The sequence below is a fragment of the Balaenoptera musculus genome, chromosome 1 (genome assembly GCF_009873245.2).
Source record: "Balaenoptera musculus isolate JJ_BM4_2016_0621 chromosome 1, mBalMus1.pri.v3, whole genome shotgun sequence".
Lineage (NCBI taxonomy): Eukaryota > Metazoa > Chordata > Mammalia > Artiodactyla > Balaenopteridae > Balaenoptera > Balaenoptera musculus.
In genome coordinates, this window is record NC_045785.1 from 33107330 (window position 1) to 33126871 (window position 19542).

The 19542-nt window shown below is 58.7% G+C and overlaps 1 protein-coding gene and 1 long non-coding RNA gene across 8 annotated transcripts in view; both read left to right on the top strand.

Annotated features, from left to right (window-relative positions):
* The first annotated feature begins 200 nt into the window (after positions 1 to 200).
* KCNQ4 (potassium voltage-gated channel subfamily Q member 4) overlaps positions 201 to 19542 on the top strand; it is a 57227-nt gene continuing 37885 nt past the window's right edge. For all 7 annotated transcript variants that reach the window (XM_036827688.1, XM_036827710.1, XM_036827718.1 and 4 more), the window contains exon 1: positions 201 to 850. In XM_036827688.1, coding sequence (XP_036683583.1) covers positions 537 to 850 — 314 coding nt within the window. In that variant the 5' untranslated portion in view covers positions 201 to 536. The remainder of the gene's footprint in view (positions 851 to 19542) is intronic.
* LOC118882264 lies at positions 5210 to 10849 on the top strand. Its single transcript, XR_005016730.1, has 3 exons — positions 5210 to 5294; positions 5932 to 5975; positions 8730 to 10849. It is a non-coding gene; the product is annotated as an uncharacterized LOC118882264 (long non-coding RNA).

Below are 19542 nucleotides of genomic sequence, written 5' to 3' on the forward strand. Positions count from 1 at the left end.
CGCAGCCCGGCGCTCCGCTCGCACCAGCCGGGGGCCGCCGCCATGCGGTCCGGTCCCCGCCCCGACTCGGCGGCCCGCGCGGCGGGGGCGCCCTCCCGCCGCCTCTCCGCACGTCCCCTCCCTCCGCCCGGCCTCGCCGGCTCGCTCGCTCCCTCCCGATTTGGGAAGGCGGCCGCGGGGCGGGAGGGGGCGGCGGGGGAGGGGCGGGGCGGGGGAGGCTGACATGTGAGCGGCGCGCCGGCGGCAGGTGGAAAGGCGAGCGGCATGGAGCGCGTAATAAGAGAGTTGGAGTCGGAAAGAGCCGCCCCAGTCGCCGGGGAAGCGGGCGGTCAGCGCGGGCTCCGGCGGCCCCCCGGCTCTGAGCGCCCGCCCCCGGCCCCGGAGCGGCCCCAGCCCGGCCCCTAGCCCCCGCCGACCGCGCCCGCCTCGGGCCGCCCCGCCGGCCCTGGGTCCGAGCCATGCGCCGCTGAGCGCCCCTCGCGCGCCCCCGCCCCGGACCGGACCCGGGCCCCGGCCCCCCCCGCCCGGCGCCGCCCATGGCCGAGGCCCCCCCGCGCCTCCTCGGCCTAGCCCCCCCGCCCGCGGACGCCCCCCGCGCCGAGCTGGTGGCGCTCACGGCGGTGCAGAGCGAGCGGGGCGAGGCGGGCGGAGGCGGCTCCCCGCGCCGCCTGGGCCTCCTGGGCAGCCCCCTGCCGCCGGGCGCGCCCCTCCCAGGGCCGGGCTCGGGCTCGGGCTCCGCCTGCGGCCAGCGCTCCTCAGCCGCGCACAAGCGCTACCGCCGCCTGCAGAACTGGGTCTACAACGTGCTGGAGCGACCCCGCGGCTGGGCCTTCGTCTACCACGTCTTCATGTGAGTTTGCTACCCCGTGCCCCCGACCGTGCCCTCGCGCTGCCGCCCCGCGCGGCCCCTGCCGGAGCCTGGGGTCCCGGGGGACGGCTGCCCCGCCTTGGCTCCGCCTCCTGCCCACCAGTCCCCGAGTCGGCCGACCCTCATCGCTCTGCCCCCAGGCCTGAACCCGATTTCCGATCCACCCCCTCCCCCCCAGCCTGACCCTAATCCCCCCTCTCTCCAAGTCCTGACCCCTGCTTGACCTGGCTTCTGACCTCCCCCACCTCAACTCCTGATTTCCATCCTGATCTCCAACCCCTGCTTCTCTGTCCCAGGAACGCCCCACGTCCAGCTTCTTGTCCCCCATCTCTCTCCAATCGGGAGCCACTAAAGTGCGGCTCCCTTTTTCTCTTCCTCACTTCTGTCTCCCTGTGTCCCAGACACAGAGGGCCCTTTGGCCCCCGCACACTGTCACCTTCTCCCCAGTTCTGTAGCTACAGTGGCCTCCCCCCTGGACTCCCTTCGGAGATGTCCCTCTCCAGGGACGACCTCCACCCCAGCCGAGGGCTGGTCCCCAATTATAGGTGTTTGGGGGTCCCCTTGAGCCACCAGAGTTCTGACACTGGCGTGTGCTGTCTGATTTTGAGTCTTCACTCAGTCTTCCCCTCCACCCTCACTTCCCAGCGGCAGCAGCGGGCCCTGCCGCCTGCCCTGCAGGCTCGGCCAGCTAGCCTGCCCAGCTTGCTGGCCGCTGCACCAGGCCTGGCTCTGGGCACCCTGGGGGAAGAGAAAGAGGAGAGGAGTAGGTTTGGAAACACTCACGCTGCGGGCCCCCTCCTCCCCCTCACCAGGCTCCTACAACTTTCAAAAACACTGACCCTTCTTGGATGTAAAGAGCGAATTTTGGCAGCTCAGAGCTCAGTCTTGGGGGACGGCCTGGCCCAGCCGGGAACATGAGAGGCCCCGCAGATATCAGTTGAAGGGCTGGGCCTGGCTCTCGGACGCTCGAAGGTGCCCGAGAGAGAGACCTCTCATCCCTGGGAAATGTGCTGATATTAATCCCTTGTTGCTGCCCCCAGAGAGGGCCCTCTGGTCTTGGGGTCTCCTGGGTGGTCCCCTTGCCTGTCCACCTGACTGTCCCACAGTCCTTCTGCCTGTCTGGCTGTCCCTCTGCCGGAGTGAGTTTCTGCCTGTGTGTGAGTTGTCCTGTCTCTTCGTCTCCCCCAACTATCCAACAGTCTTTCTGCTGTCTGTTTCCATCCCTCTGTTGGCCTGTCCAGTTATCTGTGTGCCTGTCTGTCCATCTGTCTATCCACCTGTCCACCTGAATCTCACTCTTCTACTTGTCTGTTTCCACCTGTCTTTTGGTCTGTCTTCCTGCCTGACCCTCTGCTGCCTGCTTGCCTGCCTCTGCCCCATCCTAGCTGGCCCACAGAATTTCAGAGCGGAGGGGAGGAAAATGCTGGCAAAGGAGCCCCCTGACCACAGGGAGGGTAGCAGAAGGGAACTCTTTCAGCCTGTATGCTCCTGAAGGGAGCAGCCACGATTCAGTGCAGAGACCTCCTGTGGTGGGCCGGGGGTGGCGGGGGCAGAGAGTTGAGATCGCTCTGGACGTGAGGTCACACTTAGGGTCAGGGTCAATGGTTAGGAGTAGCCCAACCCCCAATGCCCATTGGCAGGGCCTGGATGAATCTTTTTTGCTGCAGAGAGGGCTGCTGGAGTGCTGCGGGTTCTCTGCTGGGGTAGCAGGGACGGTGGAGTTGGGGATGAGGGGCAGGGGACTGCTAATTAAGAGCTGCTGCGTTGAGGCGCCCTTGCCCACCCTGCAGCCTGGGTGCCCACGGAGGCTGAGACACTTCGCGGGGAGCAGCTGCATCCTCCGCGGGCTCCTCTTGGGAGATGACTTTTCCGAGGCAAGGCTGGGCCTGGGGAAGCAATAGAGCTCTGAGGTGGAGGTCCTCAGTCCCCGGGCCTGGCCTCTCAGCCCATATGAGGGTGAAGGACTCGCCTCGTGTCCTCTGGCCAGCACTGTGTTCACCTCCTCTGGAGGGGCCTCTCCTTCCTCTCCAGGAGCTAAATCCGCTAGTACCTTTGCCCCACATCCTGCCCTTTCTGGATGCCAGAAATGCCCTGGCCAGGGACATGGTTGTTCTGACCACTTGTCCCCAGGAGCCCAGGGCTGAGGCATCTCTCAGGAGCTCTGGGAGAGGAAATGTGGCGCGAAAACATCCAGACATTTGGGGATCTCGGGGAACTGGTCATTCATCTTAGAGGTCAGAGTGGGCTGAGGGGTCAGGAAGCCCACCTCTTGCATGCTGTGCGATCTTGGGTTGATCACTGCGCCTCTCTGAGCTTTAGATCTCTAGGCCATCAAAGTGGGTAGAAACCCCAGCCTTGCAGGCCTCCCTCTTGGACGAGTTAACGGGTGGGAAAGAACTTGGTGAGCCGCACGGGCCTGTGGGAGTGTGAGGGGTTGGTGTTATTATTGGGCCTGGGGGAGGGGGCCGCACAGGAGGCCTCTCCTGTTCTTGAGGAGCTCCAGATGTGGGGCTTTGCAGTCACTCACTGCAGGGTCTTGGGCGAGCCAGGACGTGCTTCCTGCTGTTGGACTTCTAGCCTGATTATTGCACTTTTGGTCAAATCCTTCCCCTATCCCCAGTGACTCTCACAGGCAGTCCAAGCGAGGGGAGTCCAGTGTGCATAGGTAGCTAGGACCCCCTTCCCAGAGACTCAGGCCCTGGTGGGAGGGGCCCCAGCAGAAAAGCCTGCCAGAGAAGGACTCAGCAAGGAGGGAATTGAGGTGAGCCGGGTCCATTCACCCCAGGGGACACCTCCCTCACACCTGCCAGCCATGTCCCTCTGAGCCCCACCCAGAACCTGCACCTTCTCTGGCCCCGAGGTGTGGAACATCACCCAGAGGACCAGCCCCAGTTCCACCGCTTTTGCCAGCAGCCACAGGCCTCTGGGAAGTGGGAACCGCTGACTCCTGTCTTCTTCTCATTGAGACCCAGAAGGAAGGATTGCTGGCCCCTCTCCAAGCTCTCCCTCGTCTCTTTAGCCCTTGGTCCTGTCACCAAGCCCCTACCACACCCCCCGTGCCCCAGTCCCTGATTTCAGCCCTCAGCCCTTCACAGGCCCCGCTCCCTGAATTTTGAGAAACACCACATCGCTGCCCATCCTGCTTCTGAGCCTTTAGGAGGGATGTTCGCCTCCTTGCTGCACCCTGTCAAAGGCCACCCTGGCCTCCCTTTTGAAGTCAGAGGCCTGGAAGGGGCAGGTACAGACCAAAGCCCCATCTCCCCTCATCTTCCCCACACCGCCTGCCGCTGCTGTGAGACTCTTGTAGCTCCCAGTCCCCAGCTGCCCCGAGAACTTTCTCTAAGTGAAGGTTTGTGCTCTGTAAACATCCTTCGTCAGCCTTGTCCCTGGGGTCAGAAGCTGTGGGAATGGAGAGGAGAGGAGGTAGCAGCAGCTCCTGGGCCCCTCAGGCTCCCAACCCCGGTGCCCCCGACCAAGCTCCCACCCTGACCGTCTGAGAAAGAACATCACCTGCGTTGGAAATAATCCCAGCAAAAGGTGCCCAGAGCCCCCAGGCAGGCATCCCTGCTAGATGGGTCCGCACATTTTGACAGCCCCATTTTGTTTCTGAGAAAACTGAGGCTCTGGAGACTAACATCGCACAGTGGATCAGTGGCAGATGCAGGCCCAGGCCGAAGACTCCTGATTCTCTGTCCAGGGCCTCCCCGCCGCTCCCCGAGGCTGCCTGGCTTGGCTCTTGGAGTTTGAACTGAAATTGCTGATCACACGTGGAGCATCAGCCATGTGCCGGGCACCGTGCTGAGTGCCCTCTATAAACCACTCGCACTGTGTCCTTCAGCAGCCCGGTAAGGCGGGTGCTGGGGTCCTCCTTATTTGCAGGTGAGGAAACAGGCTCAAGAGAGGTCCCCCCAGTCAGCGTGGAGGAGCCTCAGCCCAGAGCTGGTGCTGCCCCGGTGCTGTCTTCCTCTTGCACCTCAGCTCCAGCCAGCACCCCAACCCTGGGCTCCTCAGGAGCCACACTCCTGCGTCACTGTCCCTCTGTCCCCCCAGCACACAGGCTGTTGGTGGGGGGGGGAGGGGGTGGGCAGCGGCAGAATTTTGTGGAATCGGGTGGAAACTGCCCAGCCTCACCCAGTGCAGTCACACTTTTGTTGTGCACGGCTTTGCACACACACATCCCTGCTACATGCCCGACGGTCTGTCTCGTGCACGCACTCCTGGCCACTTGGACACACCTGCCCAGGGATGTCACAAGAGCACACACAGCATACATCCAATGCAAAGAAATCTAATGCACAGCTGCTCCCACCTTTTCTCTGCCTTCACAGACGCACACCTGGGCCTGCGCCCCAGCCTAGACCTCTAGGACGGAGCTGAGTCGGCCCCATCTCTTGCGTTTTCTGCCTCCACCTGTTCACAGCTACAGGTCTGCCCTCATGGATCTGTGTGTGTTTGTGCATCTGCCTTGGAGGGCAGCCCCAGACCCTTGTGGGAGTGGGTGGCTGGCTTCCTAGGACTTTGCTGGCCTTTGCTTCTCCTGAAGGGCCCTCCGAGGTCCTCTGTCCAGCCCTGCGGTGCACTGCTGGGTTTACCAAGGCACAGAAAGGGGCAGATACTCGTCCGAGGTCACCTCCGATGAGTCGGTGGTAGAACTATGCCAGTAACCCAGGCCTTCTGCCTCCCAGATCAGGACTTTAGATAGTATTTTTCCTCCCCCAGCCAATAGGGAAGACTGCTCCAAGAACTTGGCTTTGCAATGGAGAAAGTCTTGGGGTGTGACCCAAATTTTTCGTGCTGCTATTTTTCAGTCCTGGTGCTTTTGTTTGGTCTTTGTAAGAAGGGCGTAGTGGAGAGACCATCCTGCTGGGCTTCTAGCCCTTATTCTATCTCTCTCCCTACCCCTTACACCCCCTTTGCTCCTTCCTTTCCACGTTCTCCTTTGGGGTCACTGGAGCAGGTTGGATTTCTCACTGTCTGCTACCCCACCCCAACTCCATGGTACATTCATTCCTTCCATCGAGGAAGCCCTGCTGGTTGTCTAACTTCAATCTCTATTGCTGCAGAAGCCTATATTCTCAGAATGCTGGAGCCAGGAGAGTTTCAAGAGGTGATTATTCTTGGGCTGATGGCAGCAGTTTGAATGGGTGATTAATTTAAGGTTCTCTGAGCCAGTCAAGGGAGCTGAAATTGTCTGGGGAACAAGGAGAGAGGAAGGCTCTGCAGAGCGGGCCAAGGCCCTGCCCCCAGAGGAGGCTGTGCAGGGAACTTCCCCAGACTTGGAGAAGCCAGCTGGAGGTTTTCTCTTCCCCCTTCCTCCCCTGCACCCATGTGGGTCTTTGGCCAGGGCCTACTGTCTTGTGGGCTAGGGGGCCCAGCGGGGAATGCTGTGTCTGACCTGTAGGCAGCCCCTTTGTTAAAGGCCCCGGTATGGGAGTTGTGGGGCTGAGGTGGAGGAAGAGGGGCTACTTTTCATTTTTCCAGAGGCTGCCCCTCAGGGGGTTAAGAGCATGGGATCTGAGTCTGACGGATTTGGGTTCATTTCTGGTTCCACCCTTAGCAGTTGTGTGTCCTTGGGCAAGTTACTTAACCTCTCTGAGCTTCCATTTTCTCATCTGAAAAATAGGACTAATAATACCTGCCTCTGGAACTGTCAGGGCCAAGTGAGTTAAAGCACCTGACACCATGCTGGGCACAAATAGTAGCCGTTATCATATCACCATTATTATTATATCGTTATTATCATCATCGTGCCCCTTCCTGGGGAGCGGTTTGACGGATGTCCTCGTCAGCATGGTGAGTGTGTCTGGGTGTACCTGGGAGTCAGCAGGAGCTGCGTTCGCCTGGGTCACGGGGTGAGCGGCTCTGCGCGGGGAGCCTGAGGACGCATTTCTGTGGACCTAGGATGCTCCGTGCCCTGCCTCTTCCCGGCATTCTCTCACTTAACCCTCACAGCCATTACATCAGGTGGGCACTATCATTATCCTCATTTCACGCTTGAGGAAAGTGGGGCTGCTGAGGAGACATCACCCACTTGCCCAAGGTCACACAGCGAGTGTAATGGTGGCACCGGGACATCAACCTGGGTGCCTAGGATCTCACTGACTGTCCCTCCCTTCACTTGACAAACAGAGTTAAAGAGCATCAACTCTGTACCAGGTCTGGGGAGGCAGAGGGAGAGACAGAGCACGCCTGCGCTCCGCCCCGGAGTGCTGGGGGAGGGTTGCCCAGTGAGGAGGCTGTAGAGGCTGCCTGGACCACTGGGCTCTCCTGCCTCCTCCCCAGGGACTTGCAGAGACGGAGTAGGCGTGAGCGTGTCTGTGTGCGTACAGGGAGGAGGGTGCATGTGAGGGTGTCGCTGTACGGCTGAGATGTGGGCCTCGTTATCAGACTCTGCAGCTGGTCTGGCCCCAGGCAGGTGGCAGTGAAGCCGTGGTGCCCAGGGGGACAGCCGGGGACTCCTGGGAGGGGAGGGCCATCCCCCACTCTCTCCTGAGCCTTTCGTTCTGGGGAATAGGGACAGGGAATCCCAAAGGAGACTTAGAGGTCTCAGTCCCAACACTTACTGGGAAGGTGCCCACCCCTACTCTACCCCAATCCCTGAGCCTCACTATCCCCCTCTGTAAAATGGGGCTGAATAGGAAAGTGGATCCTAAGGGCTGCCCGGCGCAGAGGGACTCTGGATGCATGGGAGGAGCCGCTGTCTCAGACCTTGAGTTTTATAGGGTGGGGGTAGGGGTGGGGTGCGGGGTGGTGGCATTTCTTCTCCAGCACCTTCTTCCTCAGCTCCTCAGAGGACTGGGCAGCACTTAGAAGGGCACCGGGAAGGCTGCCTGCCCCCAGCGGGGACTCTGAGGGGCTGGGGAGAGGGTGCTGGTCACACTTCTGGGGCCTCTGTCAAGCACTCCCCCCAGGACTCTAGGCTTTCTGGGCAACTTGTCCCTAGGGCAGGATCTGCGTGCCCTGGGGGTTGGCACCTGGGGAGGTGAGACTGGGAGGGGCAGCCCCAGGCAGCAGACTAATTGGGCAGTGCCTGAGGGAGGGAGGCAAGGGAACAGGGAGCTCAGCCATACCTTCCTCTCAAAGATTTGGGGAACAGTGGGTGGAGCGGGGTCTCCGGCCCAGGGGCCCTCCGCAATCCCTGCAGGGAAATTTGGGGAACGCTTTCTCCTGAGACTCCTCAGACATCTAGGCCAGGCAGGTGAGACAGGGGGAGAGCAGCTTGCTGGAGATAAATGGGCCCACTGAAGCAGACGAGATAGAGGTCAGACAGGAGGAAGGACTGGCTGCCCCAAACCAGGAGGTAGAGTGAGATTCCCTGGGGTACTTTTTCCAAAACTTGGGAACCCATGTCTAGCTGGCCTGGACAAGATTTACTCTGCTCATTGTACCTATCAAGCAGGTGGCACCCAACCCTCCCAGTGTGATGGAAGGAGAGTGGATGGAGCTGTTCCCTTTGAGCCCCTCTGTTGGTGGGGGGGCAGGGGGGGATCAGATCAGGCACCCTTTTGCTTTTCGTGGGGCGGTGATCATCTCCTCCATCTTTGCTTCCCTGCCACTCCGCCCTGGGAGCCTCAGGCCTGTCCAGGTCACTGTCTTTGGGTTTATTTTTTGCCGGGCTCGGCTGTCCCCTGGGAGGGGAGGGGTAGGGAGAGAGGAGGGGAGAAGGAACAGCTTTGTCAGCACAATCCTGGCACCTCTGCTCCTGCCCTCCTTGGCCCGGCTGCCACCCTCTTCTGGAGGGACCAGTCCCTGGGGACAATGGGGACCCAGACCCCTGTGGGACCTCCTCCCCTGGGGCAGGACCAGTAGGTCTGGACTAGGTCTTTCTCCCCTCACCCTTCCTCCGTTTGTCCTGCCACAGAGCATCAGAGGCAGAAGGGCCTCCGAGCTCAAGCAGATTCATGGCTTTGTTTCCCACATGGGGAAACTGAGGCCAAGAGGAAGGACACAGCACACCTGGGGCCTTCTCCACCTCCCCTCCACGATAGATGAGAGTGGTGCTGGAGCCGCCGAGAACCGAGGAAAGCTGCTTCCCATTCCGCCCTCTACTCTGAGGGAGGGGGGCAGCCCCTGATTCCATTCACTCATCCAATCTTCTGGCCTCTGGGGACTGCTGCCAGTCTGGTGGGAGAGAGCCAGGATGGGGGCGGGGGGAACATGTGACCCAAGCCTCCCTCCATGCCCTTTATCTTCCTTTTTGTTGAAAAGTAAATTAGCCCCATGTTACAGATAGGGAAATTAAGGCCCAAAGTCAACATAGCTAATAAGTTGTAGAGACAGGATTTGAACCCAGACTGTGGCTCCTGGGATGCTGCCGGCTGCTTCCTGAGGGGCCCTTCCTTGCTAGCACATGCCCTTCCCTTGACTCTCCTCAACCCGCCTCCGGCTCTTCCCTGGGTTCTGTCAGCAGCTCTGCCCCCTCCTTCTCCCCTTGAATGTTGGGTCTCCTGGGGACTCTGTCCTCCTCTCCATGCACAGTTTCCATGTGTGTGCACGTACTCCTGTGACTTTGGGGGTCAACTCTGTGATGACAGCCTCCCCCTCTGCGATGACAGCCTCCCCCTCTGCAGTTTCATCCCTGAGCTTCCTGTGGACGCCTCGCCTTCTCATCCCCTGGGCACCTCAAACTCAGCATCTGTCTCCAAACGTATCCACCTCCCCCCAACAGTGACTCCTCCACCGGCAGTGCCCAAGTCAGGAACCCCTCTCTCGAGCATCCTTTGCTCCTTGCCTAAGAAACAACCTAGAGTGTCCCCAGGTGTGCTTTTAATACTCCAGATGCTTTTCCTTCCACCCCACAGTCCGTCCCCTCTCCCGCCCACCCCATCATCTAGCGAACTCCTATTTATCCTTCAGATCCCAGTTTGAGCACCACCTCTTCTTGGAACCGCTCCCTGCGCCCCCCCACCCCTGGCTTGACTGGGGAGCCCTTCGGAGCCCCCTGATCTCTACTCACCCTCCCTTGTGTATTCTGAGCTCTTCTGTATGGTGGGGTTGAGCACAGTGCGTGGTCGGTAATTAGTGAATGTTTGCTGAGCCAGGGAATGAAGGTGACATTGAGGCTGGTTGTTAGGATGAGGAGGGTTTTGCCGACTAGAGAGAAGTGGAAAAAGGACCCCTGGGTCCTCTGGGTGCAGGCAGTGAGCTGGAAGCCCTTGTGATTTTTGTCCTGAGCGCGCTCCACGTGGAGGCCACAGCTAGAGCAAAGGCTTTGAGGCAGGACTCTGTTCTTCTACCCTCTTTGCCCCAGGATCTGCAGAGTCTGGTGTGTCCAGAGGGTCAGGCTACAGAGGTGGGCTTTACCCTGTGGACGACGGGGAGCCATAGGCAGCGTCAGGACAGGGAGGCGCCGCTGGCTGGGAGCCTGGGCTTGATTGATCTCGTCTCAGAACTAGTGCTCTGCAAACTCTAGACCGCTTAGCTCTCCAGGTACCACTGTGTGGCAGCACTATTCATGTTCCCATTTTGTAGATTGGAAACTGAGGCTCAGAAAGGGGACATAATGTGCACCAAATGACGCAACTTGTCCGTGGTGGAGTCAGGATTCAAACCCATCTCTGTGTGACTCCCAAGCCGAAGCTCCAAAATGGTTCTCACACGCGTCAGCAGACCCGGGCTTTTTTCAGTGGCCTAAGGCAAAACTGAGAGAAATAAGGACAACGTGGTGACTTTTTCACAAAGCTAAATTTATTTCATTTAAAGGACTGTCTTTTAGTCTGAGATTATGTCCTTTCTTTTATGAAATGATGGGCCTGGGAATTTTTAAAAAATGTCCTTACTTGGCAAAATAAAAAGCTGACAACCTCATGCAGTCCCTAAATTGTTTTTGAAAATTTTACCGGTGCGTGAAATCCCTGAGTCTGGGCGCCATCCTGCCTTCTCCCTCCTGAGCTCTGGGGCCAGAGGTGGGAGGAGTCTGGGTGGGGATGAAAGGATTAGAGGGATGGGGCAGCCGACAGTCTCCCCGGTCTATTCCTCCTGGGCCTCAGGGCCTGCCTGCCCTGGAGTGCAGTGAGGACCAGCCCAGGGCTCTTGCCAAGATTGTTCTCGGGGCGGGGGCGTGGGGGGTAGGTCACCCAGAATCAGGGCTTACCCCGCAGTTAAAGGAACATTGAACCAGCTGTCAGCAGGCTGGGGTTTGGCTCCCGCCTCTGTTTCTTAAAGGTTGTGTAACCCCAGGCAGGTGACTCAGCCTCTCTGAGGCTCCAGCTTCCATTCATGTAGAATGACAATTATCATCTCCACCTGCCCACCTCCCAGGGCCACTGCCTGCATCAAGCGCTTCATGAACTACAAAGTGCTTTGAAGAGAAGAGGGCCTGTTGTGCTTTTACTCTCCCTGCCCCCCAGCGCGTGCTCCCTCTTCTCTTGGGTCCTGGACCCCTCATCTCGCCCTGGCCTGCACTGGTTTCAGCCCTGAGGAAGGGACACTGTGGGGGAGGGTGGTTGGTATACAGGTCCTGTAAGAGCACATCGGCCAGACTGGCATTTGCTTTCCTCAGGAGACCCCTGCACAGAGGCCGGGGCTCTGTGACCACCTTCCTGGGGGCTCAGAAGCTCAAGAGTTCTAACGGTTTTCACATAGTAATGAGTTTCATAGTCTAACCTATATGGGGTATGGTGCCAGATCCGGGGTATTTTCCACATGCTACTTCATCTAATCCTTCTCAGAGCCCTAGGAGGTAGGCACTGCCATTACCCCATTGTACAGAAGAGGACACTGAAGTTTAAATGGTCAGCATATGCCCTGTCATGCAGCCACTAAGCGGTGAATGTCCAGGAGGATGGAATTGAAGCCTGAGTGTGCAGGGACTCTGGAGTGAGCGGGTGGGAGCAGGTTTGCCGGGCCACCGTGGGCGGGCTGGTGTGGGGGGCACTCGCAGTGTATGTGGGGGGAGTGGGTTAGGGTGGGAAAGCAAGAGACACCTTCCTGCTGGGTGGCTTTGGGCAGTCACCTCCCTCTCGGAGGCTCAGCGTCCCCCGCTGCTATGGCTCTCAATAATAATAAAGACAATAACAGCCGATGCTTATGGAGCGCCTGCTGTACGCCAGATGCTGCTCTGAGGACTTGCCCTTTTTCTCTCACTTTTTCCTCTCAACAACCAGAGGAGGTAGCTACTGCGGTTATGCCCATTTTTCAGAGAGGTTGAGTGATTTGCCTGGGTGTAGGTAGTGGGGCCAGGATTCAAACCCCGCAAGTCCAGCTCTGGAGGCTGTCATCTTTTCCACCATATTATGCCTAACTGGCCCTGATGGGCCTGCCTGCTGGGAGGCTGCTGTGAGGACCAGTTGAGCCTTAAAGTTCAGGTCCTATCTCCACCCCAGTTCTACACTGGGGACTCATTCCTTTCTTCCTCTCTCATTTGGGAAGCCTTGACTGGCAGTCCCTGGGGGCCAGGCCCTATCCCACGTGCTGGGGACAGAGCAATGAATCAGACCCTCCCGTGCTCCCGGGGGGAAGATGCACCAGGAGGCTGGCAGCTGTCTGGGTGGAGTCCTCTGGGGGCTGGCCCAGTCCCAAACTGGCCGTGGCTGGGAAGGCTTCCCAGAGGAAGAGGTTTCAGTTGAGACATGAAACGTGAGCAGGAGTAGGAGTCAACCAGGCAAACAGGAGGAATAGCAGGAATAGCATTCCGGGCAGAGGGACTAGCATGGGCAGAGCCCAGAGGTGGGTCTGAACATGACATTTGCAAAGAACTGAAAGACGGCAGGAGAGTGGGAGCCTAGACGGGGCAGGAGGTGTGCAGAGAAGGGGCTGGAATGTGAGCAAGGCCAGGCGGAGGAGCTGTGGCTTCCTGGAGGAGGCTTGAGTTCAGGAAGGAACTGAGGACGGGAGTGCCATGGGCAGATTGGTATTTTAGAAACACCTCTCTGGGTCTGGCGAGGAGGATGGTTGGGGGAAGGCTCTAGCAGGGTGCCCTGGGGATGCCAGCCATTTGGCCTCTTTTTCCCTTCGCCTTCCCCTCATGGCCCAGCCCCCTGAGCGTCTCCTCTGGAGCTGCCCACTAACCCTGCCAGGGCCTGGCCAGACCTGGCCTGAAGCCCTTGGATTTTGCCTGTATGGAAAGTTCAGCTGCATATGCAAAGCCTGGCTTGGGGGAAGGTGTGTGTGAATGAGCTGAGGGAGGCCTTGGAGGCAGAGGGGGTGGGTGCAGGCCCTGAGGCTACCTGCAAAGGGGGTCTGGGGTCTAAGGGGGTCCCCAGAACAGTGACCTTAGAGCAGCCCCATGAAAGCACCGGGTTAGGCCCAGTTGATGGCGGGGTGCCCTGGGGAGGGGGCAGAGCCCAGGAGGCCCAGCCTGCCGAGCTCCTTGCTCCCTCCCTGTCTGCCAGCTCAATAGGGTGTGGAAGTCACAGATCCCACCCAGCCCCCTCACTCTACCTATGGGGAAACTGAGGCCCAGAACAGGGCATAGACCAAACTTAGGTCAGTGGCAGAGCCTAGGCTCAGCCCAAGAGTCTCAATTGTCCCCAACAACAATAAATAACAGTGAAAACCTCTCTGCAGAGCTGGCCTGGGCTCAGGTCCCCTCTGTGTTGTCTTGGGTAGGTCTCTTCACATCCCTGAGCCTCAGCCTCCGGGTCCAAAATGCTGCCTCACACTGGGAAGAACATCGCCTCTCCCACTTGATGCTTTAAGGCATGCCTGGCCCATTGTGGGGCTTAATTAATGTTTACTCAATGAATCCCATTGAATTCTCATAACTCTGGAGGAAGATATTTATTACACTATTTTATACTGAGGCTCAGAAAGGAGAAATGACTTGCCCAAGGGCATTCAGCTGAGAAGTGGCTGATATGGGACTGGAGCCCAGGTGTCTGGGCACCTGTCTAGGACCCCTGATGGACACAGCTCCTATTTTGAGCTCTCAGTGAAAAGCAGCTGGTGTCCCAAGCAAGATCCATCAGTCGGTTGGGCAGAGTGTGTGTGTGTGTGTGTGTGTGTGTGTGTGTTTTAGGCTGGGCTGGCCTGCAGGCTGGAACTCAGCTCACATCAACCCCTGTGCCTCTGTGCTTGGGCCAGGCTGCAGCTGCTGCCCCAGGGGGAAGGGGACCTTTCCACTTGCCCTCCTGCATTGAGGTTTTTTTCTCTTGGCCTGGCTGGCTGGGGAGAGGAGCTGGTCGTGGGATGACCAACAGGGCACCTGCCAGCCCCTCCCACGATGGAGTCTGGCCAACTAATGCCCTGCACATGACAGGCATGGCGTGGGCACTGGGCTGGGGAAAGGGATTTGCACTTTCCTAATCTGGGGGCCGCAGCCCTCTGTCTTGGCCAGGGCCGTGGGAGAGGTTTGTCTGTGCCCCCGTGCCCAGTGGCCCCAGCTCAGATCCCTGGCACACACCCAGCTACTCTGCTTGGGGCCTTCCCTTGCCCTGTTCACGCTCCCGCCACCCTCCAGCCCCCCACTGATTTAGGCAGAGTTGGGACTTATGGGGGCAAATGCTGGGGCATTTATGGCTGGTGGAGATGCAGTGCCATGCAGGATTTGGGGCTGAAGGATGGGGGCAATGTCAGGGAGGTTTTGGGCCCATGTTGGGGCAGAGTTAGGGGGAAGACCTCATAGGGGTACAGAGCTGGAGTGTTTGGGGCTAGTCCTAGGCCACCTCTTCCTGGAGAAATTTGGCTACAAGTCAGGGAGGCAAATGTGTGGGCTATGCCCCCCCTCGCTGGGCGGTAAACACAGCCGTCGCCCAGGAGACGGGCCCAAACATGTCGGCCCCCCACGGTTATTTATACCAGGACTCCCTCTCCTTCTTGGGCCTGGTCTGGCCTCTCAATCCACTCCTGAGCTGAGCGTCCTGAGTGGAGGGTCCAGCCCCCGTCAAGGCAGGAGGCCCCAGCAGCAGGCCTGCTTAAACCCCACTAGGGACTGGGTACTCACCACCTCCCAGTGGCATGTCCATTGGAGGCACTGGGTCTTACTGATCGGAAATGTGCCCATGGAGGCCAGGGCCTGGCCAGGAAGCGGGAGCCCTGGGATCGAGCACTGGATTTGCTCTAAACTGCTGCATGACTGTGGTCCCTGTAACCTCAGCTTCCCCATTGTTCAGTAGGAGGGAAGGGTCCTGACTGGTGCTTTGCAAGCTTTTAAGCAGTAGATCTGGTTCTTTAAATGAAATGTGACACAGGAGCACAGGAGTGACACAGTATATAAAATACATTAAAGCAGGGCTGCTCTAGGTGAGTCAAAGGCGGGGGTCCAGGATTCTGCCCGCTCACTCTATGGCCCTGCATACCACCAACCTGGAGCCTGTGCACGGCCCTCCTTCTTCTAGAACACCTTCCAGGGGACCCTGGAGTTCCCACTCCAGGCCTTGCACAGACCTCTTTGCTGGTTCGCCATCCCAAGGGCCACTGTTGTGTGAGTGCTCCCAGGCCCAAGGGCAGCTGTTTGCAGCCAATGTAGTTGAGAGCAGGCTGGGGGCAGCCACAGGAATGTACCCAAGGCCCCCTCCGGTGAGGGATGATCCCAGTGTGGGAAGAGAAGTGGGCACACCATGGGCCAGGGACTGGAGGGTAGCAGGGGCTGGCTGTCCCCTCCCTGCCAGATTCCAACATGGGACTCCAAGAAGTCCAAGATTTTAAATTCAAGCCTAGCCTTCCAGATCGTTATGAAGCTATATGTGTCAGGAAGGATAGATCATATTTTATTTAACAGCTTGTTAGCTTGATTTAAACTTTTAAATATTCAGACTTATAGTGTGTGCATCTCCATTTGTACTCTTTGCCAGCCCCACCAGAGTTCGAGGTGGGCTTGCATTGGCCCTCCCTCCACCCACCCACCCACCTCTGTAGCAACCCCAAGATGCCCTTGCTGAGAACTCTTGGGCTTCAGAGGACAGTGGGACATTCCTGACTCACTGATGCTTAAGGCCCTGGGGACCTGGGCCTTCTTGTTGCCTCCCAGATACTGTCTGAGCATGTACTGGCCAGCCCGCGGGATGTGGAGGAGTCAGAACTGGCTTTGCCCTTGATGGATGGATCCTAATGAGCCTGTGGGGGGTGGGGAGTGGACAGAGGTAGGAACTATCTCAGCACAAAGAGGTCCTGGGGTGCCCAGAGGGGGCCAGGAATCCCAACCAGGGGCTGGGGGAGCACTTCTCCTCAAAGCAGATCAGGGATTTTTGGGGAGGAAGGGGGAACATCCCAAGGAGAGGAGAGAGCATGAAAGTCACCAGGGTGGAAATAGAGTATGGAGGGGTGGAGCGTGGCTGATGCCTAGCGTGTGCACAGCCTCAAGCTCTGGGCTGAGGACCTCAGGTTGTGAACCATGAGAAGCCACTGTAGGATTGTAGATGGGGGAGGGGTGCACAGACTGCAAGGTAAGTGGACTGGGGGTGAGGATGGGGATGGTGCTGGAATCGTGGTGGTCAGTGAAGAGGTGCTGGAGGGAGGAGGAATGGGGTGAGTGCTTGACTGGATAGGAGTAGGGGGGCTAGGAAGAAAGAGTTGATCTCAACTTTGCCTTCTGGAACCTCTTCGCTATGTCCTCCTTCGCTCTGTCTTGGTTCCTGCCTCTGTCTCCCACCATTCTGCTGCCCTGGGTCTCCATGCTGGGGAGAGGAGTTCCTCTTCCCAAACCCCCCTCCCCAAATAGGTGGGGAGTGTGAGGGGACCTGCTCATTCATTCATTCACTCAACAAATATTTATCGATAATCTGCTCTTGCACCAAGCCCTGTTTTAGGTATAGGAGAGATAGTGGTGAACAAGATAGATAAGTCACTGCATTCATGGAGCTTACATTATGGGGGGTCAGGGGCCCAGAAACTGTGTCTTTCCCTGGTGTCCACCCTCTGGCCCATACCCCTGGATACCCGGGAGAAGGGACTCTCTCCATTACCCACTCATTCATCCCAGCTGCCCTGGTATCAGCACCCATCTTCAGAACATTGAGGAAGGGGGTCCAGTGCTCAGGGTCCCAACCCCAGGAACCACCCATCTCTATAAGACGAGCCCGGGCCTGGGGGCAGGACCTGGGCTCAGGCCCTAGTCCTTTTCATTTCCATGTGACTTTGAGCCCCTTACAAGAACCTTCCTGGCCTCAGTTTCTTTATCTGTCAAGTGGGGCTTTGGGGAGGCCCTGAGGAAGTGAGGGGAGGGAAAGACCTGTCAACTCCAGTATTCCCCATTGGTGGACAGCTCCTTTGGCTGTGGGTGGAGGTGGAGGTGTGCCCAGGGCTCAATATCATCGTCATTATCAACCCAAGATAATAATAGCTACTATCTATTGTGTTCACTGTGGCCAGCCTCATGCATCTTCTCTTTTAATTTATTCCCCACAACCAGCTCTGTGTGGTCGCTGTATCTTCCCTCCCCATTTGCCAGATGAGAAAACTGAGTCTCAGTAAGGTGGAATGACTTGTTTGAGTTCACGTGCGAACCTACCTGACTCTGGGAGCCCTTAAGGACTGTGCAATGAGGGTGCTGCCTGGCACCTGCCCCTCCTGGGCACTCAGCCTCGAGAGTAGTAACCCAGCCCTAGTGCCTCCCCCCACCCGCCTCGGGGGCTGGCACCACCCCGAGTCTGGGCACTGGGTCCTACAACACTGGCCAGGGCAGTACCGGGGGCCGGATCAGGCCAGGACCCGATTTACGGTCCTTGGCACCTCTGGGTCCTGGGGCGCTCAGTCCCCAGCACGCAGCGTTGGTGGGTGGGCGAGCCGCGGGCAGTCGGGGTGTCGCGCCCCCATCTCCGCCCCCGTCCTCGGGGACGCGGCGGCACCTTCACACTTTCCGCTTGGCCCGCTGCTCGCCTTTCAGGCCGCCGCGTTTTCAATTGTTAATTTGGAAACGGAAAAAGAAGCCGGCGGGGCGGGGGAGGCCGCAAGGAGGTAACCGGAGCCTCAGCGCCGCCCGCGCCCCTCCCGCGAGCGGTGCCGGGTGTCGGCGACGCTCCGCCCCTCCCAGGGACAGCACGGGGCCCCGCCCACCACCGCGTCCCGCCCCTTCCAGTATGCCCCTCCCCGTGCTGACAAGGCGGGGACAGCCCCGAGGACCCCTGAGCTGGAAGGGGCTCCTGAGGGGGAAGGGGCGGAGGCCGTGCCGGGGGAGGAGTCCCCCAGGAGCCCTCCTCCCCAGGAATCCCTCCCTCTCCCGAGGAACCCGGCCTGGTGTCAACCTCCTCTGCGTCCCGAAGTGAACCCAAGCCTTTCTGCAACCCCTCAGCGCGGGGTTCATCGGGGCCAGACCCCTGCCTCCAGGCTGCCGCACTAGGGATCATTGGCCCCATTGGACAGACGGAGAAAATGAGTCCCAGAGAGGGACAGTTCACTTGCTCAAGGTCATGCAGCCAAGGCTGAATTCTTGAGCCTGGCAGGGGTCAGGATCGGAGTTGAATTCAAGCCCTGTTCTTTTCGCTCTCAAACGGTTAGGGTTCTGTCTTCCTCAGAAGAGGAGGGGGCTTCAGGACCAGAGGTGCAATTTGTCCCCTTCCCCCGACCTCCAGCACTGTTTCTGTGGTTAATGAGCTATTGGAAGTCCTGCTTTGGTCTACCCTGACTCCTCCTTGCTATGATTATTCAATCATAGGGGAGATTTGGAGGTAGAAGGAGGTCTCTCTAGACTTTCCACGCACAGGAGTGCCATGCAAATGAAATGTAAAAGACCTTCCACCTCTGGGAGACTCTAGAAGTGCCTCAGGACTGCAGCTTCAGGAGCTGCCTCATTCATTTCCCTTTGGGAAGTCAAAATCATCAGTCCCAGATGGATCAGCAAAAAATGGGGCTCTTGGAGACCCTTACTCAACCCCTTCCTCTCCCTGAGAAGTAAACTGTAACTCAGAGACAGCTTTCCAACCCGTCCTGAGTGGTGGCAGACTCAGGATAGAGAGCCTGTTGACCCAGGTTCCTAGCTGTGTCCACATCCTGTGCCTCCCCGTCTGCTGCCCCCAACCCTGACACCTTTCTCAGAGCCACGAAGCAGGGCCTTGCCTTTCAAGGGACTCTGAATGAGGCGGAACCTCTCCCCTTAAAGGCCGAGGAAACTTGCTGGGGGAGATGTCTGCAGATGTGCTTCCAGCTTCCAGCCTAAGACCCTCCTCACCACTCCTCCACCTTGGCTGTGGAGCAGGCCAAGGTCACTCAGCAAGCCTTTCCCAGCTGTCAGGGCCCATTGGAGCCAGTCTTGCTGAATTCAGTCTGGCTGGTCCTGGATTTGGGGTTCCCATGGTGAGCAATGCTCTCAGGGCAGCTGTAACCAACTGCCCCAGGTGTGGCCTGCGCGTTTGCATGCTGCTTTGCTTGTTAGTAGCAAATGCATCCAAACGCTCCCCCCTCTATCAATCCCCCTAAACCTCCCACTGGGTGAGATCCTCAATGGCTGAGTCTGCAGGACTCCCAGGCTGTCCTCCCTAGGGGGCCCAGCCCTCCCCAAGCTCCTGTTCCACCCTGTCAGCTCTTGGTGCCCTCTCTGCTCTGGGAGAACCAAGTGGCGGGCACTAAGCTCTCTTTCCCCTCTTTTGACTCTTCCCTCCCTTCCCCCTTCCCCCTTTGCACAAGTTCTGCTGATTCAGAGGACAGAAAGCTTCTAAGAGGTGACCCTGACCCCTGCCAGGCTCAAGTGGCTGGAGGTCTGGGTAATCCTCGAACCCAGTGCCACCCTGACACATACAGCAGGAAGGGCAGGGGCGGGCCCCAGTCTGCCGCCAGGATGAAGGAATTTTCAAGGTGGGGAT